Below are 25,076 nucleotides of genomic sequence, written 5' to 3' on the forward strand. Positions count from 1 at the left end.
CAGTTAACAGACCTTTGTGAAAGATGAGAAACTAAACAAACCGATGGCTCAGCGGGGGTTGTCTAACACGGGCAGGTTGCAGCTCACAACAAGACTTGAGACAGACCTCATCTTAAAACAAGCAAACAATGAGATTCCTATTTATAAGAGCAGCCTCTCCACTCGGACCACCTTGGTAGTGTCATAATTTTGGTCCGACCAGATGAGAAGGCCTCGGAGCCTCCCGGTCATTGCAAAACCAAAACTCAAATTAAAACGAAGAGACTGCAGATTAAAATAATAATGACAGGCGCCACTATTCAGCCCTCAATCTGACTGGAGAACCACGAAGCAACGTTTTATTTAACCCTCACTGGCTGATTGTCCTGACAACAAGATGGGCAGCAGAAGCTCAATACAACTACACTGGTAAATGTCTACAAGTGTAATTATGACTAGAATATAAAAGCCAATGTGTGATAGCCAATCACACCTACACCAGTTGGAAATAGCAATTGTGCAAATCCTGCTGGGCATAACCCATACTTGCCTACTCTCCAGGAATGTCCGGAAGACTCCCAAATTTTTGGGAGTCCTCCCGGATTCCTGGGAGAGCAGGCAATTCTCCCGAATCCTGGGCAGCGCTGTCAATCAAATGGAGGGGGTGGGGCTTAGTGACGCCGTGCGCCCGTTGTGGCAACGGCCTCTGATATTATTGGCCCAAAATAGTGATGCTCGTTTTGGGGGTGGGGGCTAATGACGCAGTTCTTCGAGCCCCGCCCTCACACACCCATCTGCCCCCCAGACCTCCCGGGAGAACACTTGCCAATGTTGGCCTCCTATATTGTCCTCCTATATTCCGGAGGTGGACAAGCCTATATTCCGGAGGTGGACAAGCCTATATTCCGGAGGAGGACAAGCCTATATTCCGGAGGAGGACAAACCTATATTCCGGAGGAGGACAAGCCTATATTCCGGAGGAGGACAAGCCTATATTCCGGAGGAGGACAAACCTATATTCCGGAGGTGTACAAACCTATATTCCGGAGGAGGACAAGCCTATATTCCGGAGGAGGACAAGCTTATATTTTGGAGGAGGACAAGCCTATATTCCGGAGGAGGACAAGCCTATATTCCGGAGGAGGACAAGCCTATATTCCGGAGGAGGACAAGCCTATATTCCAGAGGTGGACAAGCCTATATTCCAGAGGAGGACAAGCCTATATTCTGGAGGTGGACAAGCATATATTCCAGAGGAGGACAAGCCTATATTCCGGAGGAGGACAAACCTATATTCCGGAGGAGGACAAACCTATATTCCGGAGGTGGACAAACCTATATTTTCCGGAGGTGGACAAACCTATATTTTCCGGAGGTGGACAAGCCTATATTCCGGAGGTGGACAAACCTATATTCCAGAGGTGGACAAGCCTATATTCCAGAGGAGGACAAGCCTATATTCCGGAGGTGGACAAACCTATATTTTCCGGAGGTGGACAAACCTATATTTTCCGGAGGTGGACAAGCCTATATTCCGGAGGAGGACAAGCCTATATTCCAGAGGTGGACAAGCCTATATTCCAGAGGTGGACAAGCCTATATTCCAGAGGTGGACAAGCCTATATTCCAGAGGTGGACAAGCCTATATTCCGGAGGTGGACAAACCTATATTCCGGAGGTGGACAAACCTATATTTTCCGGAGGTGGACAAGCCTATATTCCGGAGGTGGACAAACCTATATTCCGGAGGTGGACAAGCCTATATTCCGGAGGTGGACAAACCTATATTCCAGGGGTGGACAAACCTAATTCCTGGAGGAGGACAAGCCTATATTCCGGTGGTGGACAAACCTATATTCTGGAGGAGGACAAGCTTATATTCCAGAGGAGGACAAGCCTATATTCCGGAGGAGGACAAGCCTATATTCCGGAGGTGGACAAACCTATATTTTCCGGAGGTGGACAAGCCTATATTCCGGAGGAGGACAAGCCTATATTCCAGAGGTGGACAAGCCTATATTCCAGAGGTGGACAAGCCTATATTCCGGAGGTGGACAAACCTATATTTTCCGGAGGTGGACAAGCCTATATTCCGGAGGAGGACAAGCCTATATTCCGGAGGAGGACAAGCCTATATTCCGGAGGAGGACAAGCCTATATTCCGGAGGTGGACAAGCCTATATTCCGGAGGTGGACAAGCCTATATTCCGGAGGAGGACAAACCTATATTCCGGATGAGGACAAACCTATATTCCGGATGTGGACAAACCTATATTTTCCGGAGGTGGACAAGCCTATATTCCGGAGGTGGACAAACCTATATTCCGGAGGTGGACAAACCTATATCCTGGAGGAGGACAACCTACGGCTCTCCAGTTATTGTGGGAATACAAGTCCCAGTCTTACTATAAAAGGATGATAAGCTTGTCCTACAAAGGATTCTAGTGAATCAGTTTAATACTTTAACTATGACAATAATAATAATAATAATAATAATAATAATAATAATAAAGAGTGAGTGTTCTTGCCTTAACTTAGCGTATTGTGGAAAAGAGGGGTCATGCATAATATTGCTTTGCTTTGGTTGCAGTGAATGGCTCAGAAGAATTAAATGTAACTTTAATAACCAAAAGAGATTGAAATGCTGATGCAGCATGATGGCTCCACGGGTTGAAAAGTGATACTCGGCCTCCACGCTGGGCCAACCAGGAATGAAAAAAAATAATAATAATAAGTATGACAGCAGCCTATTCATAAAGATAAAAGGATCTATCTGTTCCCTCACTGGTGAAACTGACATCTCACAAAGCAGGAAATTAATGTTCAGCTCTCAGTTAGGCAAAGACTTCTAAATTCAGTCCCCAGATCAAATAACCGACCACATGTAATCATTTTCCAAAGAATCATTACTATATTTTGTAAGGGGCATTGGAGAAGCACATTTTACCAAAGGGGAGTTATAAAACTAAGGTATTACTAAACTGAAATGTTATACCAACAGAAGAGTTGCAGGACCATTGAACCTAAAAAAAAAGTAACCTTGAAGATACAAGTAACATTCACAGGTATATATGTAAAAGTTTCCATTCATTGACAGAACTTGAGCTATTTCACATTGTACTTACATTTGCTGAGTGTAAACAATTGCTCTCTGTTATCAGTCACCTCAGGCCGAGGCTGACTGCAGTGTACTTCAGGGAGCTTGCTGTCAGGAAGTCTGCTGTGTGCAGAAAAATCTCTTCCCCCCAGGATCACAATTATCTCAAATATTTTACATTCTGATTAACTTCTGAAGCGCTCACTTATATATTTCATACTTGTCCACTCTTCCGGAATGTCCGGGAGACGCACGAATTCTGGGTAGGTCTCGTCACCAATCACGTCATAAATAAATTTTTTCTTGCCATGAATAATATCCCCTTTAATAAAACAACTCAATTTAAAACCAAAAGTTTATACAAAAGAGCAATGGCTAACATTCACAAATATACATTTTAGTAATTTATTATTGCTTATATACTGTCACCATATGATGCAGTGCTGTACAAACAATATTAAGGGGTCTATTTATTATAGAATGGCTACCATTATTATGTATCACTGCAAACCACGGCGATACATGATGACGTGGCACCGCTACTTACTACGCCCGGGCTGCTCTGAGAGCCCCGGCCAAGACCCCCCGCACTACGATTTTTTCCTATTCACCAGCAGTCTAATGCTGTCAGTGAATGGAGGAAGTGCTATGCGCATGGATGGCTAAGGTCTGAGCAGTTTGACCAGTGAGTGACCCAGCGATGCCGGAGAAGTTTTTCGCAGCTTAATAAATTGCCTAATACCGATGTACCCATGGAGGTCTATAGGGACTTCATTTCTCTGGCATTAACCCCTTGTTAAATAACAACAAGTTCTTTACCGCTTGTTAAGAAGACACTTATATACATCAATTTCTGTCCCATTGGAGCTTATGCATACTTGCCTACTTTCGGCAAGTGTAGTCCGGGAGAGGGGCGTGACTAGAGTGCGGGAGGGGTCAGGGCGCGGCCATATGCGTCATTTTGTCTTCCCCCCTCCCCGCAACGGAAATTCTATTTTGTAGCGGGCGGGGGGGGTCGTGTCATTTAGGCTAGGCAGTTGCAGGATGCGGGAGACTTTCCTGCTCTCCCGGGAGTCCATGAGACCGACCCGAATCTCGGGAGTCTCCCAGATATTCCAGGAGAGTTGGCAAGTATGAGCTTATGGTCTAAACTCCCTATCACACACTCACACACACACACACACACACACTACAGTTCTATGTTTTACTCAGTATGTTTTTGGAGTGTGGGAGGAAACCAAAGTGCCCGCAGGAAACCCACACAAACATGGGGAGAACATACAAACTCCACACAGATAAGGGCCAGGTCACCATCCAGCACTCTGAGGCAGCTATCTGGCACTGTGCTTAGATTTCCTACAGAGCTCAGTGCAAGTTATTGTCCTCTGGTATCACTGATTTCAAACTTGGGGAAGCTGAATGCAGCGCCTCTCATTAAAGACAGGAAATCTGCTGTGATCAGATAATAACAATCTCCCCTGACGGGCACAACTTTCACTCAGAAAAATTTTGAGTTATGATAAGCTCCTGTCCTGAAGCTTTTACAAATATCATTTGTAAATGTTATTAGTTGTTTTTTTTTATATATATATATATATATATATATATATATATATATATATATATATATAAAACGTGTATGTTAGTTTATATGGTCCTATTACATCAATGTGCCCGACATAAAATGCAAAACTTACTGTCTCCTGTACACAGTGCAGAACCTGCTGCCTCCTATACACAGTGCAGGACCTGCTGCCTCCCGTACACAGTGCAGAACCTGCTGCCTCCTATACACAGTGCAGAACCTGCTGCCTCCTGTACACAGTGCAGAACCTGCTGCCTCCTATACACAGTGCAGAACCTGCTGCCTCCTATACACAGTGCAGAACCTGCTGCCTCCTGTACACAGTGCAGAACCTGCTGCCTCCCATACACAGTGCAGGACCTGCTGCCTCCTGTACACAGTGCAGAACCTGCTGCCTCCTATACACAGTGCAGAATCTGCTGCCTCCCATACACAGTGCAGAACCCGCTGCCTCCTATACACAGTGAAGAACCTGCTGCCTCCTGTACACAGTGCAGAACCTGCTGCCTCCTCTACACAGTGCAGAACCTGCTGCCTCCTATACACAGTGCAGAACCTGCTGCCTCCTGTACACAGTGCAGAACCTGCTGCCTCCTGTACACAGTGCAGAACCTGCTGCCTCCTATACACAGTGCAGAACCTGCTGCCTCCTATACACAGTGCAGAACCTGCTGCCTCCTATACACAGTGCAGAACCTGCTGCCTCCTGTACACAGTGCAGAACCTGCTGCCTCCTGTACACAGTGCAGAACCTGCTGCCTCCTATACACAGTGCAGAACCTGCTGCCTCCTATACACAGTGAAGAACCTGCTGCCTCCTGTACACAGTGCAGAAGCTGCTGCCTCCCGTACACAGTGCAGAACCTGCTGCCTCCTATACACAGTGCAGAAGCTGCTGCCTCCCGTACACAGTGCAGAACCTGCTGCCTCCTATACACAGTGCAGAACCTGCTGCCTCCCGTACACAGTGCAGAACCTGCTGCCTCCCGTACACAGTGCAGAACCTGCTGCCTCCTGTACACAGTGCAGAACCTGCTGCCTCCTATACACAGTGCAGAACCTGCTGCCTCCTATACACAGTGAAGAACCTGCTGCCTCCTGTACACAGTGCAGAAGCTGCTGCCTCCCGTACACAGTGCAGAACCTGCTGCCTCCTATACACAGTGCAGAAGCTGCTGCCTCCCGTACACAGTGCAGAACCTGCTGCCTCCTATACACAGTGCAGAACCTGCTGCCTCCCGTACACAGTGCAGAACCTGCTGCCTCCTGTACACAGTGCAGAAGCTGCTGCCTCCCGTACACAGTGCAGAACCTGCTGCCTCCTATACACAGTGCAGAACCTGCTGCCTCCCGTACACAGTGCAGAACCTGCTGCCTCCTATACACAGTGCAGAACCTGCTGCCTCCTATACACAGTGCAAAACCTGCTGCCTCCCGTACACAGTGCAGAACCTGCTGCCTCCTATACACAGTGCAGAACCTGCTGCCTCCCGTACACAGTGCAGAACCTGCTGCCTCCTATACACAGTGCAGAACCTGCTGCCTCCTATACACAGTGTAGAACTTGCTGCCCAATTGACAATAAAGATCTTGCTGCTCCCAATTACACCAGCACACTGGATCTATGAAGTCAGTGAGCAAAAATGTAAAAATTACGACTTGATTAATTGAAGCAAATAAACTCCATTTTGCGACAGCACAAAAAAGCCAAACATAATGCAGAGCCTGCTGCTTCCAATATACACTGCTGGCCCACATACAAAGTACAGAGCTTTCTGCCACCAATATACCGTTCAGAGCTTGCTGCTTCTAATATGCATTGGGTCTGATCCATCAAGGAAAGCAAAACAAATGTTTTTTTAAAAAAAGCATGTAAAATGGGCGTCCATATTAAACCATACAAACCATACATGCCAACCTTCAAAACCCATGTGACAGGGGGTAGAAGGGAGAGTGGTGACGTGGCCCCGCCCCCACTATAAACTGCCGAAATTCACTGCGTTGAATAGTGGGGGCGGAACTTAATGACGCGATTAAGCCCCACCCCTGCCATTCAAGTCTGGGAGGACTCCCGGAAATTCTGGAGCCTCCCAGGAATTCCGGGAGAGTAAGCAAGTATGTTTTAAACATGGAGCGGATGTAAAGATACGTCTGCTGATCAATACGGGTGTAGCTCCGCTCTGCTCTAACAGACAAGACACTGCAGAATACATCCAATACATATGTGGAACATAAAGTCACACAGAAAAAAAACCAAAAAAAACAATTAATGTCCCCTGTTAATAATATAGTCATTTATGACAAAACAATCAAAAAATAAAAATTAATGTCTACTGTACATAATACATTTTTACAGTTGCTGCTGATTGCAAACACATGTTCTAGCGTGTATACACAGCCGTCATCACTAGTAATTGGCACTTATATCAGACCTGTAGCTGGTGCAAGTGATACGACAGAGAAACATCTATCTTTGAGATCTTGAATTGGACCCTGCAGCGTGCACTTGATCTTGCTCTTACTGTACATTAACTACGGGCATACGCCCATGAATGGGACGTTGCTGCGATCTCTTGGCATACGGTTCGTGTGTGGGCAGGATGATTCTGCACAAAATACAGCACGTATAGGCATTTACCTGCCTTAATGAATCAGGCCCATTGTGCATAGTACACAGTGCAGAGCTTTCTGCCCCCAATACACAGTGCAGAGCATGCTGCCCCCAATACACAGTGCAGAGCATGCTGTCCCCAATACACAGTGCAGAGCTTGCTGCCCCCAATACACAGTGCATAACTTGCTGTCCCCAATACACAGTGCAGACCTTGCTGCCCCCAATACACAGTGCAGAGCTAGCTGTCCCCAATACACAGTGCAGAGCATGCTGCCCCAATACACAGTGCAGAGCATGCTGTCCCCAATACACAGTGCAGAGCCAGTGGCGGATCCAGGGGGGGGGGGGGGGGAAACGATCGGGGTGATTTCCCCCCCTTGCTGCCGGCGGCTGCACACTATGTGCAGGCCCGTTCGGCAGGGACAGTGTGCTGCCCGGCTGCTCTGATTACAATCAGAGCATCCGGGCAGCACACTGCCCCTGCCTTTCACTGCTGAACGGACCTGCACATAGTATGCAGCCGCCGGCAGCCTCAGATGTAAAAAAGGGGGCGGGGCCTAAATCGCCCCACCTAAATCGCCCCGGGTAGAAGAATTCTCTAGAACCGCCCCTGTGCAGAGCATGCTGTCCCCAATACACAGTGCAGAGCTTGCTGTCCCCAATACACAGTGCAGAGCTTGCTGTCCCCAATACAGTGCAGAGCTTGCTGCCCCAATACACAGTGCAGAGCTTGCTGTCCCCAATACACAGTGCAGAGCATGCTGCCCCCAATACACAGCTTTCTGCACCCAATAAAAAAATAAAAACAGCACAATTGATTTCTTAAGTCAGGGTGCAAGACTGGAAAGTCACTGCTGGAATAATTGTAGCAAACAACCTCTGCTTTGCTACAGCACACAAAAGCCGAACCCTGCTGATAAGATCTGCTTATCTCCTGTGCAAAAATATCACCTCACCCTTAGACCCTCATCCATCTTCTACATACCAGATAAATGGTGCATCAATTCCTATCACCTGAATAAACAGTGACAACTGACAGCTCTGATTACTGAGTGGGGCCACAACAGTTTAAGAAAAAGATTTTAGGTCCTAAGGAGCCCATACTAGCTCCAATTTTATCAGCAGATTGCACAGTTTTAGACATACTTGCCAACTTTTCCTCCTTGGCTTCAGGGAGATCCCGGGGGAGGAGGGTGTGTGGGGGCGGGGCTTGACAAGGCACATATTTTGGCCCCGCCCCTAAACGATTGTCACAATTTTGACTAAGATGACACGATATTTGCATAATTAAGCCCCGCCCTGCCACTTATCTATTGTGGGGGCGAGAACCGGGAGGGTGCCCTGCTCTCCCGGGAGGTCTCATAGAAATGCGCGAGTCTCCCGGACATCCCGGGAGAGTAGGCAACTATGCGTTAAAGAAAAGCAGCTAATGAATCTCTAGAGACTGAAGTGTCTTTTACATTTCTGTCTCCATTACTGGAGTCATGTTATCTTACCTGTCAGTCTTTGATTAAATCTTGGTCTCCATGAAAATGGCCACCTTCATAGGCATCAATACATGGACATAGGACACAATTTGTGAACTGTGTCATCATGCCACAGATGGCGAAGCCAACCACGTCTTTAACACAGATGGCGAAGCCAACCACGTCTTATACTGGCTCGGCATCAGGGAGAATGCCAGACTCTTCAGGGAGTGAGGGAGATCACCCCTATTTCATGGAGTCTCCCTGACATTCAGGGAGAGTTGGCAAGTATGGTTTTAGACCTCATTCATCTGTGTACTTCAGTCACGGCCAACCTGTGGCTCCCCATGTGTTGTGAAACTACGAGTCCCAGCATGCATTGCCAGTAGATAGCTGGCAAAAATGTAGTTTAGCAACACCTGTATAGCCTCGGGTGCACCGGTCACTGTTTGACCATACTAACAGTGCCGTCTTTTCTGATCAGCCCATATATAAGCACATTTAAAGTGGATCTGACACCCGCACTGAATGGAGGCAGACATTGTGAAGGCTGACCTCAGTGATGCCCCTGGTCCCTATCTATTCATAAGCTGAATTTTGGTTCAGCCTACAATATGGCTGCCTCCACTGTGTGTGGGTGACAGGACATAATTTAAATCAAAGAGACACTTAAAAAATGTGTTAATGCAAATACATCGTTTTAGTTATCAGTTTATACAAAAATATCAAACCATTTTTTATCTAGTTAGGGAAAACAATTGAGCCTGATATTTGGATTATTTACCCAGCATTTCAGTTATAAATGGGAAATATAGAGATATATCAGTCCTACAATTAAAGATTTTGCTGACTGAGAGCTACCATATCTCTCAAAGAGGTTGGTTCTGTGCTGTGTAATGAAAAAAATTATATGATAACGGAAATGCCTTGCTATCTGGGCAATTAATTTTATCATCTACCTCAGTGACATGGAATGTGGTACACACTTTCACAAAAATATGGCAATGCAAAGCAAGCATCTGTTGAATAATTTATCGTGCAAACAAAGCAACACTGTAGATGAATTACCAAAATAAAAACCTGAGCTCTGCTACTAATCCTAGTTCTACAAACTAACATAATAAATGTAAAAATCCATTTAACCTAATGTAAATTGATACAATATGACAATACACTGATATTCACGAATGTGACAAATCCTGTATAGAAACACAAATTTAAATATTTGAAAGTGTTTATAAATTTGCCAGTCATCATTATTTTCCTTTTCATGGTTCATGATTGCTAAAATGACTTTAAACTGTTCTTAAGTAAAAAAAAAAAGCTTTAATTGCAAGCTAAAATTATTTGCAAAAATAATGAAATACTGTGAGTGCAGCCCAAATTAGGTTTCATTACACAGGCCACTTGAAGCAGTGTGTAATGAGTTTTTGAGAAGGTGGAGCACACAAACTTTTACCACGCCCCTTTCCTTACCACGCCTCACGTGGGCGGGGCTTGACTGCTCAGTGCTGGGAGCTCAGGCTGCAGAGTCTCAGTGTATAGTGAGTGGCTGCAGGAGGAGTATCTGTTTCTGCTGTTTGGGATCTGTCAGTCCCAAGTGATGGGGAGAGCAAGTTTGGGAGCTCCTGGATAACTCTTCTCCTCTGTTCTGGGCAATGTCCTCAGCTCCTGACACTGCCCTTTACCTTCCCACCTGGATTACTGCCTAGTGCTCCAACTGGACTTATCTTTCTGCTGGTTTGCTGTGGCTGCAAACATGTTAAGGAGGGTCCTGCTGAGCATGTTCATGGTGATTGTGATGGGCAGAGGGACCTCACTGCAGTACTCCAGCGACATGTGCAATTGGAAGGGCAGGTAAGGAAGCCTCTGACCACCAAGGACTGGGGGACCTACCGCTTGTGGCAAGTTCTTCTCCTCTTTAAAAGTAGGGTTTTATGTGTCTTACATCCTGGCGAGTTCTTGTATACGATCCAAGACCTATCCTGATTAATATATACACTGATCATGTGTTTAATGAAACGTTAGTTCCAAGAGCTTGCAATCTAATGGTGGTGAAACCCTGGGACTGGCTTAAAGTCAGAAAGATTTTTTTTTTTTTTTTTAAATGAAGTTTAACCAGATTCCCTTCAGTACTGCTGAATAGACTGAAATGCGGATTGTGCCAGGGCTCTAGGATTGATAAATGTATATTGAAGTGCCAAAGTACAGCGGATATAGGGTGTAGGGTATTGAAGCTCAGAATGACTGTTCTTGAGTTCTATACGTATTACATGTAATTGTGGATTTAGCAGCTTTAGAACTTGGATTATTGGAGTATACAGACAAGGGATAGGCAACTTGCTGATCCTGATCTGTTGTGGAACTAGAAGTCCCAGCCTGCTGGGGAGCCACAGGTTGCCTATCCCTGCTATCAATGACCCAGATACAATGTATCCACAGCGGCACACATTGTATACTATGTTCTACGTGCAGCTTGCTGGAGTCTATAGCAATGATTGCGCTCAGTCTCTTGCGCACGGAGTGTGCACTGTCTGTGGCAGCCTCACCCCCACAACTGCAATCTGCACTTCAGAGGTTATAAATTGCAAATAATAATCTGCACGGGACAAAACTACTCCGTAAAGTCATTAAACTCTTTTCCTCCTCCCTCCTGTGGTTTATAACCTACAGCTGATTGAAGGCAAAGGTTGTCTGTTACTTCCAGCTGAAGGTTGGTCTGATCTTAGCCCAGGGACTGTAAAAGACAGCTGATTATCAGATGTTCAGCGTCCACAATAGAGCCACTTGTGCAGCGTCCTAGAGAGGAAAAAAGTAAAACAAACAAACCACTTTTTTTTTTTTTTTTTTTTTTTGAGAGCTGTTGGTGTTTATTCCTTAAATATGTCTGTGGGTGGCATTTGCTTAGAAGTTACAAGCAACTTGCTATCACCAAATAATACCCCCCCCCCCCCCCCCCCCTCCCCTCCAGCTTGTCTGTCCCCCTTAAACACAGTACAATAGGCAAACAGGGTCACTCACACAAAATATATGTATTTGGGAAGCTTAAGGTTCTCCTCTTGTCTGGCTTATCACAGAACCCCATCTCTGTGCAGCGAAGCCTTAAATGCAGTTACTGCTCTCTCCTGGTTCACTGCACACCTCACTGCTGGTGTAGTGGACTGTGGCAGAGAGTCCCCTGGGGGTCTTCTGGGCTGGTGTAATTTATTCTATGGTAACTCTCTCCAGCCTATGGACAGAGGAATGACTGTGTCTATGCCAATGGTATCCCTCTAAATCATTTTCTTCATATCAAGGTTAAAAGTGAAGTGTCACAGTACACAGCCATATTGTGGGCTGGAACAGATATTCAGTCTATTATAACTAAAAGCTAGTGATATCTGAGGCACCATGTACCTCATGGCTGAATGTTGGTTCAGTTATACTTTGTGTGTAGGTGAGAGCCAGGTGTACTTAAAATTTATTCCAGTTTCTGTAACCTGCTACTATAATTAAGTAATTGAAACAGCTTTCTATGTACCTAAATAATTTCTTACATGATGATGAATTTAAAACAATGGTTGATGCGCTACAGAATATGTTGGCGCTATATAAATAATGATGATGAGGCAAGATCTCTCTACCTAATTTTGATGTTTCAGCCCTTTTGAGCTACCAATTAAAAGCTAGCAACTGCAGTATAAGTACCAGCAGTTTTGACTTTTTAAGTCTAGACCAGTTTCGGATATAATACTTTTTACATCTTATTAATTCTGGTGCCAACTGGGAAGGAAATCTTTCTGGGTGATGGGAAAACTCTGCACCTACATGGCTTTGTAGGTTGGATAAAACGTATGCCAATTACATCCCTCTCATTATGGATCCCTTTTGAGTATTCTGGTATTACAAGAATCACCACCCAAAATACATTTCACAAGGTGTTACTGTAAAAGTATTGACTCCTTTAACCTAAGCCCAGGTTAACCATTTAAATCTTGGTTATGTTCAGAGCTGGTCTGTTTCTGAATCTCTTGCGCTTTGCTTGACACTACAGGGTATAAGAGCTGCTTTTATCACATGATTGGTGTAAAAGATTTTTTTTTTATTTATTTTTTTTGGCGTCTGGTAAAAAAAAAAAATACTGTTAATTTTTTTAAATCCAAGTCAGCTATGATCTTTTAGAAAGTTATTGGTAACCTAATTTAATAAAAAAAATTAAGTTTCTTTTTTGCAAGTGTCTTGAGTTTTGGCACATTGTAATGTCCTCTTTTTTCCATTCTCTTTACCTAGTGGCTTATCTCATGAGACTCACAAGAAGGACGTTGAACAGGTCTATCTCCGATGTTCTGAAGGTTCCGTGGAATGGCTGTACCCCACAGGAGCGCTAATAGTCAACCTGCGGCCCAACACCTTGACCTCTGCTAACAAGCACCTGACTGTTTGTATAAAGCCTTTCACAGACTCCAAGGGAGCTAATATTTATTTAGAAAAAACTGGAGAACTTAAGCTTCTGCTGCAGGATGGGGACAACCTCCCACACAAGGTCTACTGTTTTAGTCTGGACCAAGGAGGCCTGTTTGTTGAGGCTACACCACAGCTGGACATTAGCCGGAAAATCACTGGTTTCCAGTATGAGCTTATAAGCCAGAGGACGCTCTCGGATTTGCACACAGTTTCTGGTAAGGAAAGAGCTGAAGACCCCTACAACGTATATTGATTGTAGGGATAATTCCTCTGCTTCCTCTAGGCCTCCCAACCAATATGAGTCTAGAGGCTGTTTGCACCAGTGATATTCAACTGTTTATTGCAATATGCTCTGTGTTAGCTAGGTGGCGCTGTGGAAGCTTGAATAATATCACTCAATTTGTTTAATACAGCAACTATTATCTGGCTGGAAAGTTTTGCATCTTAAAGAAAGAAGCATTTAACTAATTCTACATTTAACCAATTGTGCCTTTCAGTCCTCGGAATATTGGCTATTTAAGTCATATATTTTTATACACTTTATATGGCAGAAAAAGGGGTTAATGTGACAGGTTTAATTCAGATGCCTGCAAATGCTGTTGTGGATGTATCCATTTATCTCTGCATACTATTTTATTTTCAATGCTGTTACAAACTATTTTAATTCTTGGATAGTACACCATCTGATTACAGTATTACATGTTATTAATGGTGAATCCTCTGACATCATACACTAAGGGATAAACGCTTAGCTGTGATTGGTTGCTGCAAATGACTAGTTGTAATAACTCTGCTCATCCCTATTTAATTACCCATCATGCTGTTTACAACACCGCATACACCCAGTTTTTTAAATACTTTAATAGCAGTAATTCTGGCTTATGAAGTATAGCAAGTTGGCAAAGCACTGATTATAGCTGTTGCGAATGACAGAGCCTCCCCAGAGTATCTGACTCAGCTGAGTGCTAGTAATTTAAAGAACTAAACAAAATAAATAGAATGGGGTGTCTGTGTGTGTGTGTGTGTGTGTGTGTGTGTGACACGCCCTAGGTACGATACCAGGAGAAGCATTGCAGTAAATTGTGTCAGAATGATGACTCCGGTATTGATGTTGCCTGGTTATTGTTTACAATCTAGATTAAGTGGCCAATGGTTTAATTTCAGAAGCTTTATGTTCCTTTTCGGTATCATCATCCTTTATTTATATAGCGCCAACATATTTCGTAGCGTAGTATAATATTTAGACAATATGTATCCATTTTAGGGGGAGATTCAATTCGGTGTGAGGTGTTTTCGGAAAGTCTGAGGGGAAAAATGAGCGCAGATTCCTACCATAATTGTCGGGAATATGCGCAGTCGTACGTAGCAGTAATGTCTGCATCACCGCCAATTGAGTCATCCCCCCCCCCCCTTAAAGTAGACCTGACCTGTTGCTTACACACAGGAGTGGCAGCCATTTTGTGGGCGGGACTAATATTCATGAGAATGTAGCCGGTCCACTCACTAGGAACCAATACTCATGAATATTAGTCGGTCAGGGCCTCAGCAGTGTCGCTGGATCCTAGCAAGTTGATAGGCTGAATATTGGATCAATCCACAAGGATACTGGATCCCTGAGCCAGTGGGTGTCTTTGTATTTACAATCTGTGTTACTTTAAATGCTTCCGCATTGTATTTGCACTAGAGAACCTAAGCTTGATATATTGATACTACTTTATTAAGACATAAAATTAAATGACGATCCCATATTGGTCAGATGTTCTAGAATGGTCAAATACTTCTCTTTTGGAACTTAACTTCTGATCAAATCAGCTCAGACATGGGACACGTTTTATTGCACAGCTGACCTTTTGGTAAAGGACATTTGTCCTCCTTGATTATCCTCCAGGGCATTTCCTTAATGGAAACTTATTGGTAACACATTAAAATCAACAAGTAACTGATTAACCTCATTAGTGAAAATTGGAGTTCCTTACTTTTACAGGAGGAAGTGGTCCAACTGGAGCCTAATATAAACTTTTACTGTCCATCAGTGTCTACAGGAGTTTAGTGTCTTCCCGCCCCATTCATTTGTTGACATGAATCTTAAGTTCCCCCGTCACCTAGTCGCAGTGAAGGCAGCCATCTTGTGGATGGTTCAGTCCATAAACTGGTTGCCTCCATTGTGTATGAGCAACAGGTAAACACTAGAAGGTATTTCACTTTGCGTGAGATCCATTGTCAAAAGTTCCTCTCCTCGGTGACATTGACAAGCCAGCATGGTGGCACAGAGGTAGGCATTGCTGCCTCACAGCGCTGAGGTCATGTGTTCAATTCTGAGCTGGGCTCTGTTTGTGTGGGTTTTTTCTCGTGGTACAAAAAAACACAATGGTTGGTTAATTGACAGAAAATTAGCTTGTGTTTACATCTGTGTGGCAGGAAAATTTCCATTGGTGTAGGGACTTGTGTGAGTTACTAAAATATTCTGAGTGCTGCGTAATTTGTTAATGGCTATATTAAAAAAACAAAGAAACAAACAAAAAAAAAACTTAATTATAAACTGTCCGCTTCTATGATGCAAGTTTTACTTGGCGTCATTGCTCTGTGCTTTAGTGATGTCTGTATTGATGCAGTGGTGCTATAGACAAAAAAAATGTGGCTTTTAGGTGCTGTGATCAACCAATCGCGTGCAAGATTTTTGTTTTGAGTCACGTTCAGGGAGAGCTGGTGTAAAAGGAAAATAAGATGCAATTCTGCACCGTCGTGTTAGAAAGAATTGGAAGACTTAATAATACTGAGCAGATAGAGAACAATTTTGTGCTAACGCATAACTTTTATTAATCTAACTACTCTAGATCAGAAGCCTGTGATTTGGCACCTTCAGGGAACTATAAGTACCAGCATGCCCCACCAGCCTTTGCTCTAGACATTTTTCAGTCAGTAGACTTAAGGTTGTTTTGCATGTTCTATACATTTTCTTTATTGTGGTTGATAAATGCACTTTGCAGCTCTGCACAGCCAAAGTAAAGAAAGTCTTGTTAGATGTTAACCAAAAGCTTTTTTTTTTTTTATCTTGATGGAATCTGTTGATCACAGCTCTTGTTGTATGGAGCTGCCTGTAAGTCATGTTCCAGTAGTCAGCTCTTGGGATCCTCATTCCTACTGAAGAACCAGAGCTCTTGATAAACATCTAATACAGTTCCTTTCAATTTGTGACAAGTCGTTAATTCCTGAAGCCTGATTATGGTTGAAAAGCTAAACACAACAAGACTTCAGGAGCAAACTGGCTCCACATGAAAAGAACACCGTTTTGTTTGTATTTTGTTTTTGTCGGAAGAAAGTTATTTTGTGTGTTTGGTGTGTGATTTGCAATTAGGTGGAAGAATTGAGGCTGTTGTGAATAGGTCCTAATCCCTCATTGTAAAGCTGTAGTGGCAATTTATTGTACAATTGTTCTTCCTTTTTTGAAGGCCATTGTCATACAAGATGTGGCTTGATGTTCTCAAATGTAGTACAGTGTGTGTGTGTATATCATACTTGCCAACTCTCCTGGAATGTCCGGGAGACTCCTGCATTTTGGGTGAGTCTCCCGGACTCCTGGCAGAATATGTCAATCTCCCGAATCTGCCCACTTGAACTTGGTCCAAAATGCCGCAATTCTCCGGGAATCCCGGCATTTGGCCCCACCCCCAGTGTAAAATGAAGCGTTTACGTCACAGTGGGCGGGTCTAAAATGGCAAGATTTTTGGCTCCCGGAAGCCAATTTCAGAAAGCTGGTAAATATGGTGTATATGTATATTAATATATCTTACAGACGATATGCAGTGGCGCGCGCAGGGGGGGTTTCTGAGTCTCTAGAAACCCCCCCCCCCTGCGCTAAGTGGCCACTGTCCTATACAGCAGCCGCGGCGCTGTCAAAGAAGCGTCCGCGGCAGAGCTGACAATCCCCCCCGACAATCCTCCGTGCGCCGCTGATATGTTGCCATGCTACAAAGGCATTTAGGATATTGAATATGCTATTTTTATCTGACAAAGTTTTAGCTTTCTGAAGGGCGTATAATTGAGTTTTGTCTTCTGAGACATGGTTCCATTCAGATATTAAGTTTTGGCAAGTTCCTGTACACGTATATAAATATTACAAGCCATAACGCTTGCAGTATTCACGTTTCTCAGTAGTTTGCACTTCCTAGGGCATTCCTGATGGCTAAGGGTTTGAGTCCTATACAGCTGCAGAGAGCGATAGATAATAAAATAGTTCTTCTTTGGTAGACTGGTCATGAATTGCCCTCTTGCTATTTCTCCTTTTTAGGATTTCAAAGGCCATAAGCTGTCAGGTGCTTGTAAGGGCAGCTGGGTTTAAGTCTTAAAAACCCCTTTGGTGTTCAAGGAGTCTGTCAAGATTTTGCAATTTCTTCTTCTTTTTCCCTAATCCCCTTCCTGCACTGTGTAATTTGACTTGTCTGGTTCTGAGGGCTGTGATCCCTCTTCAGGGAGGTTAAACTGAGCACATTGTCTCTTTAGCTAAAAAAGATTTGGGCCCAGTCAACACCCCCCCCACCCCCCCCTCTTTGTTCTTTGACTAATCTGAGTACTTTATCTCAGCATGACTGCGCTGCTAAAAAAAAAAGTACTTGTTCAAGCTATCTTGTATTTTAGAGCAATGTGTATTTGTAAATGTTTCTGCGAGTGTAAAACTATCTCACAAGTGCTTCAAACCTGGGCGCAAGAGGAAGCACTACTGTGGAATCTGACAGATTATAAGGTGCTACGGAATATGTTGGCGCTATATAAATGTTGATGATAAGGCTAAACACAGTGCATTAGCATTGTCTGACCTTCATTTGAGGAGAGAAATAAAACTTTAAAAAGGTGGAAGTCAATCCGTGAATGCCTGTGGGAGGTAATTAAACTTTGTGCTGATGCTACCACTTTTATCTATCTTTTCAATTTTGTTTTTGGATGGTTTGTGTGACCTATTCACTTTTATCCAAAATATGACCTTTCGTCTTATTTTAAAGTAATTAAAATGGTCTTCTGATATATATAGTCGCCTACACTCGAAGATTGGGTGAGACATACAAACAATTTATCTATTGAGGGGAAGTATACCTGCTTTACTATCCCCTCCTCACACCACAGAGCTCCTTAAATGCAACATCACCATTTATTTATATAGCGCCACTAATTCCGCAGCATTGTACAGAGAACTCGCTCACATCAGTATCTGCCCCATTGGAGTTTACAGTCTAAATTCCCTCAGACAGAAAGTCTCTCTCTAAGGTTAATTGGCTGCTAACAAAATTGACCCACCAGTATGTTTTTGGAGTGTGGGAGGAAACCGGAGCACCCGGAGGAAACCCACGCAAACACAGGGAGAACATACAAACTCCAAACAGATAAGGCCATGGTCGGGAATTGAACTCATGACCCCAGAAATGGGCATTTTTATATAGTGGTAGTATACACACATCTTATTTCTATGCTGGCAGGTAAGACCATGAAACGCAGCACCCTGCCTTCCTACGCTCAGGTCTTTGCACAAATCCAGGCCTAACCAGCCCTCTGTAATACTGTTCCATTTTGTCCAACTTGCTTTCGAAAAGAACAACCGTTCGTTCTGCATGTTGGACAACAAGTGTGGTCTATTGTTAGTATCACTGTGTTCTAGTCAACAACATCGGGATCAGAGGGCAAATAGCTCGTAGCAGCTGGAAATTGCAAATAATGATGTAATTACATCTCCTGGGCTGAGCAGTGCGTACAGAGGCCTTTACAGCCCTCTGCTTCAGGTTACCTAAGGATACTATCGCAATCTTTTTAAAGAACTTCCCCCATGGGTTTTGGCAGCTGACCTGCACAATGCTGGTATTATCCTGGAACTAGTTGAATTACAGTCCCCTGAGCATTAGAGGGATGCAATAAAAACGCAGCTCTTTTGAATCCAATGAATAGAAGCTTGTTGGGATAACCCTAGGAAGCGATTTCGGAGAGGATTTGTATGCTGTTACTCCGGTGTAAACCGTTCTGTGTCCGACTGTCTGGAGTGTTTTGCTATCAGGGCTTGGAAGATGCTCACAGCTGTCTGCTGTGTGTGTGCCGACCATCTTTAGAGGCTAAGGGGCTTCTGTGATAACCTGAAAAGAGCAGTTTTTAGCAGGCTAGCTCAGCCAGAGTAATGGAAGCAGGTATCTGATTGGTTGTGGTGGGTAACACATGGTCTACATGTACTGGCATGCAAACATGGGAATGTCATATGGCTACCATGTCACGTTGGGGAGTACCGCCTTCTCCTCCTGGGACAAGCCCAGCTCCCTTGTGTCACTATTATCCAAAAATGTAACCTTTGCTCTTATTTTAAAATGATGAAATTGGTTTATGATTAATATAGAATCATCTTCTCTGCACTGAGCCAGCTCTATTCTCCTCAACTAAAACTGTTATTTTGATACAACTTCCGTCTTCCAATGGGGCCATCCATCAGTGTGATTGGACCCTATTCCTCAACGGAGATCTAAGTCCTGATTTGCAGGACAACAGTCCTGATTTGAGGGGACGGTTGAGAGGTATGGGTTTTACTTCCCTATAGATATACAAGGAAGAGGCAACCTATTGACTATGTACGAGCTTTCAATCCTGTCCTTCATCCTGAAGGAGCCTGGTGTACTGCACACCCAGAACACTGGCTGTAAATTTGGCCTGAATCGCTATAAATAAATGTCTGTTTTGTGGGTGCAGCCATTTTGGAAGCTGAACCACTGTTTGTGATGATGCAGCCTTTTCATCTCGAACCAATTTGGCCCTCCCCATTGATGTTACGAGTTCAGCAATGGGCTGCATTTTCAAGCCCATAAAATGGTTACCTCCGCTGTGTAGGTGTGAATTTTAAATGACATTCTCCAATTGTCGTTGACAATTTAGGCACGCAAGCGGATAATAGTTTGCTTGTAGGCTGTTAACATAGACTTGAATTGACAATACTAACAATATGCTGCAATCCTTGAGATAACTTGTACTAATAGTCCTAAGGGCTCAGTCACTTGTGGTTTAATTAATAGAATTTGGTAATAGCAAGTCATGACCTGCAATTTTTGGGGACCTGCTTCTGCACTAAGTGTGTTTTTTTTTTTTTTTTTTTTTTTTATTCAGAGCTGTGACACACAGCTTCCTTACCTCTCTCTGTGCTGCAGGGAGATCTCTATCTTCTACTTAATCCACGGGGGTGTCAAATACACACAATACTGTGGCAGGGCTGTCCAAAGGTATTTTGTGGTTGTTGGGCAGAGCTTGCCTAGCGAGGTATGTGCAGCTTGGATCCTGTGTAATCCAGTCAGGCCGCATATTATTATACCGCACTTCCATCATCGGGTGACTGGAATAACTTGCATGATTTCAGAAAATAATCCCTGTGTACTTGCAAAGTGCTTATGATGAACACCAATTGTGAAATGTATTACTCAGTGTGACTGCACTTGTAGAAATGGCAAGATTTATGCTAATGAGATTGCAGAGGGGGTCTCCACGCCGCCATTTGGCATGACCAGCATGCATGGGAGCGGGGCTATAATTTTAGACGTTGCTTAGCTGCTCTCCAGCTCTCCCTATCCCCATAATATACACGGGCAATGCTGCATGCACTACTGTTGGGTGCACGCAACTCTCTTTTCGAGCAGAGCCGTGTGAAGGGGGAGCAAGGTCCAGCCACCTCAATTATACAGTGCCCCAGGCTTGGAGGGGGGTTTCCAGGCACTAGGGACCCCCCCCCCCCCCCCCCCCCTCCTTAGTTTGTCTATGGATTGGGACACCCAAGATCAGACCTAGGGTCCAAGTACTGGTGTGAGGTTTTAGTCACAAGTACTTAGTTTTATTAAAAATGAACAGTACTATGGGGCTAGTTATTCTTCTGTTCAAATTTTTCTTTTTTGGTAGAGGCTTATTTAAAGTGATTTTTTTTTTTTTTATAAGGCGCACCCTTTAATCTGCAGAGAGGAACATAAATTGGTGCAATGCATGTTTGTGTAATAATACAATGTAAAGCCTGTAACTATGTAGTGTGTGGGCACGGCTACATCAATTCATTCTTCTAGGTCCACACACATCACGATTGTACTAAAACTCTCTCCACACCAGTCCTCCAACTCTCCAGAATTCCATGTTCTGTAGTAAAACGCAATCTGCAAAAAGAACATTTTGCTGCAGCAGCAAATCACAATCAAAAGGCCTATTCTTTTATGTCGGCTAAATATTCTTTGTATTCCTTTTCAGATCCCTGTCGACCGTGCAGTGACACAGAGGTCCTCTTAGCTGTGTGCATTAGTGATTTTGGTGAGTATCAAAGTGTGCACGTTGTATTCTTTATATCCTCCCACCACCATGGGGTATATTTACTAAACTGCAGGTTTTAAAAAGTGGAGATGTTGCCTATAGCAATCGGATTATAGTTATTTAGTGCATTCTACAAAATCACAGCTAGCATATGATTGGTTGTTATAAGCAACATTACTAATCTGCATATTTGAAAAAGTGGTGAATATACACCCTTGTCTTTTTGTGTTTGTTTTTTATAACTATGTTGTGGATCTCTTGCTAAAATACTGTGACTGTCCTTGAATTTATATTTTTTAATTGTTTGTGTTTATTAACCAGTGCCAAAATAGTACACACACCCATTATTCATCTGACTTTGTGACTCTGCTGACACATTTGGCAGTATCCATACCAATGTATTTGGCAAATATTGGTCCAATACAATGTTATTAGTTATTACATAGCGATCTACTCGGCTGATTTGATCACTGATTGACCAGATCAGAGCTTGCGAATAGCCTTCCGTTCAGTAGGCTTTCCAGCAGGTGCGCGCTGACGTCCGTCAGCCCGGGGGGGCACACTCCACACAGGCGGCCGCATCACATGACACGTGATGCGGCCACGTCACATTGAAATTACTTCCGGGGAGCGGGCGGCCCTAACAGCCGTGATTCTGAGCGGCCCGGGGGGCCGATGCCCAGCCCGCCCCTGCTTTCCAGTATATGCAGATATAAGGGAGGTTGTGAGGTGATTTTCTGTGAAGCTGGATAGTCGTGGCGCTCGTGTCTGCATCCTTGCGAACAGGCAGGGGGATGGCTGTCAAATTTTAGCCTGGGGGACAAGTCTTGACTCAGCGGCCTATTTTAAAGGGGAAAAAAAATGGAGGTGACCCAGCCCATAATAGCCCACTGTGGGACTGGCCCAGGGGGTGCCCCAGATGCCCCCCAGCCCAGCCTGCCCCTGAGAACAGGTTATTCACCAGACTATCGCTTTGCTACAAAGGATATTTGAAATGCAAGGCACGGTGGCTTAGTGTTTAGCACTTCTGCCTCACAGTGCTGGGGTCATGAGTTCAATTCCTGACCATGGCCTTATCTGTGTGGGATTTGTATGTTCTCCCCGTGTTTGCATGGGTTTCCTCCATGTGGTCCGATTTCCTCCCACACTCCAAAAACATACTAGTAGGTTAATTTGGCTGCTATTAAATTGCCCTTAGTCTCTCTCGGTCTGTGTGTGTGTATGGAGCTTACAATCTAAATCCCCCAACATACAATGTCAGGGACTAATGTCAATGAGTTCTGTGCAGCGCTGCGGAATTAGTGGTGCTATATAAATAAATAGATGATGATGATGATGATTCTAGTCCAGAAAAGTTGAACTAAGCCTTTTTTGCTTTAAATATCTGTATTAGAAGTGGTTGGGATCCATTCTTATAATTTCAGCAAACAATTTGGCTCCTTCCATTGTACATAGATGTCTGTTACATTTTCACTTAAATTATTTAATCTATTGTTGGACATAAAAACTACATTTGTGCTTGTCTAGCTTCTATATTTTATAATTGAAAAGGGAAATGTTACAAATGGCTTTAATCGATTTATTTTCTTCTCTCTAGTTGTCAAAGGTTCCATTACAGAAGTAACAAATGATGTTGAGCAACAGGAATCTATTATAAATATTTCGGTCAATGGACTTTACAGACAGAAAAGCAAGATCTTTCTACCCAGCAAAGAAGGCGTGGGCTGGGAGGGGCGCATTGGGACGCCGCTAGAATGTGGCGTCAAAGCCGGATTTGGGGACTTCTTGTTCACTGGTCGCATGCACTTTGGGGAGCCACGATTGGGCTGCGCCCCCCGATATAGAGACTTCCAAAGGATATATCTAGAAGCAAAAGATAGAGGCTTAAACCCCTGTGAAATCAATACAGACTGAATGAGGCTTGTTTGGATTACTCATTAACTTTCAGACGTTGGGACTGGTCACTTTTAGAGTACAGCAAAATACTCTGAAGGATTGCTAGTGATTATCGAGGGGCCTGAGAGCCGCCCCGCCACTCACCAGCAAATTCTGTTACACTAATGTGTTGGAGGTACGAGCCACAAACGCCACTGCACAAAACTCCTGTTTTTAAGTCTTACTTTGCAAACCTTAAGTTATTTTAAAATTTTTTTTTTTTTTTTTTTTTTTTTATGGAAAGACTATTGCAAGTCTCAAGGAGAACGAACTGCCTTTTTTTTTACTAATGTCTGAAGACTTTGCGTATTCTATAGAAAATGGCGTGGATGTGGACAATCTTTATTTTAATTTTTTTTTTTTAACATGCTTTGTAAAAAGCTTGGTGTAAATTTTTTTTCGAGAATGTTTCTTATGAAAGAAATGACTGAGGATGTTCTTTGTTTTTTTTTTTAAAAAATATATTTTTAATGTACAATTGCAGTCTGCCATTTTACTCAGGCTTGCAAATTGTTGAATAAAATACCCTGGAATTGGAATGTTCTGTTAATTTTAGTTGCAGAAGTCAAGTGGTTTTTGTTTAACTTATTATTTTTTTTTTTTGTTTGAGGCACCAATTTTTTAAGAATTTGGCCACGATTAGCGTCAGGGAGTGGACTGCTCATTGATGAGGTCATGCAGATGTGATTCTAGTGGTCAATGAATGTTACAGGGGGGCTAATTTGTGACACTTGCCGTGGCCGTAGTAGATATTTGCATAAACACAATTGCATTGTTTCACAAATCTGGATACATTTAGTCTCTTGATAGACTATAGTCTTTCTCCAATATCTTAAATGAAGGTTATAGCCACCTACCTCAAGTTAGACTCGGCATTATTGAGTTTATAGATTTACTACAATGGGCACCCTCAAATTAGGGTCACATTGAGTTAAACTATGGGACAGTATAATCTAAGGGTTACAGTACATTATATTACAATAAGATGCATTATTTAAAGGATTAATACAATTTTGCTGTCTGATTAAAGCATTCTTGCCAACTCTCCTGGAATATCCGGGAGACTCCCGAACTCCGGGTCAGACTCCCAGGAGAGCAGGCAATTCTCCAGATTCCCGGCCGCCTCTGCAAAGTAAATGGAGGGGGCGGGGCTTATTGGTGCAGTGTATGCGTCACTGTGGCTCCACCCCCTAGTTTTATTGGTTGAAAAGGTGATGGGGCGGGGCTAACAATGTGATTCTTCGAGCCCCACACCCACCTGCCCCCCCCCACCCCCCCGGGGTACAAGTTGCCAAATATAGATTAAAGGCTAAGTGTGCCTATAACATGGAATGTCTTCAAAGTATACTACCCTCTATAGATTACAGATTGGTATTTTTATTATAAATTCGTACATGTGACACAGATACACCATTTATTAATAATTAAATAAAAATCCTCAGGGGCATCCGAACCCTGTCTGCTGCCCAAAGCACTTGTACCAGTCGTTCCCGGCTGTAGCTTCCAGCGATTTCAGGAACGAGCACTTTTTCTGTGATCAATGTCGGCAGAGTGGTCGGTGACTGGATAGCTGCCCTTAGGGTAGCGCCTTCTGTAACGCGTATGTTATGGAGATGTTCTAGGAAGACCAGAAGTAGGGCGCAAACATAACAGAAG

At 43.7% G+C, this 25,076-nt stretch overlaps 2 protein-coding genes across 4 annotated transcripts in view; one reads left to right on the forward strand and one right to left on the reverse strand.

The window, feature by feature from the left end:
• QTGAL (queuosine-tRNA galactosyltransferase) overlaps window positions 1-25,076 on the reverse strand; it is a 349,188-nt gene that overhangs the window by 258,302 nt on the left and 65,810 nt on the right. The window contains exon 1 of one of the 3 annotated variants that reach the window (XM_075178186.1): window positions 8,422-8,459. The exons of 1 other annotated variant lie outside the window; for it this stretch is intronic. The gene's annotated coding sequence lies outside the window, so the exon portion shown is untranslated. Of the gene's footprint in view, window positions 1-3,104; window positions 3,196-8,421; window positions 8,460-25,076 lie in introns of those variants that run through there. One more of the 3 variants, XM_075178188.1, reaches the window with a different exon arrangement.
• On the forward strand, window positions 10,287-23,959 carry METRNL (meteorin like, glial cell differentiation regulator). The gene is made up of 4 exons (XM_075178180.1): window positions 10,287-10,598; window positions 13,011-13,399; window positions 21,426-21,485; window positions 23,083-23,959. Exons 1-4 carry the CDS (start codon window positions 10,501-10,503, stop codon window positions 23,397-23,399), a joined length of 864 nt encoding a protein of 287 aa, XP_075034281.1. The 5' UTR covers window positions 10,287-10,500; the 3' UTR covers window positions 23,400-23,959.

Source organism: Mixophyes fleayi, chromosome 6 (assembly GCF_038048845.1).
Source record: "Mixophyes fleayi isolate aMixFle1 chromosome 6, aMixFle1.hap1, whole genome shotgun sequence".
In the NCBI taxonomy this organism is placed as follows: domain Eukaryota; kingdom Metazoa; phylum Chordata; class Amphibia; order Anura; family Limnodynastidae; genus Mixophyes; species Mixophyes fleayi.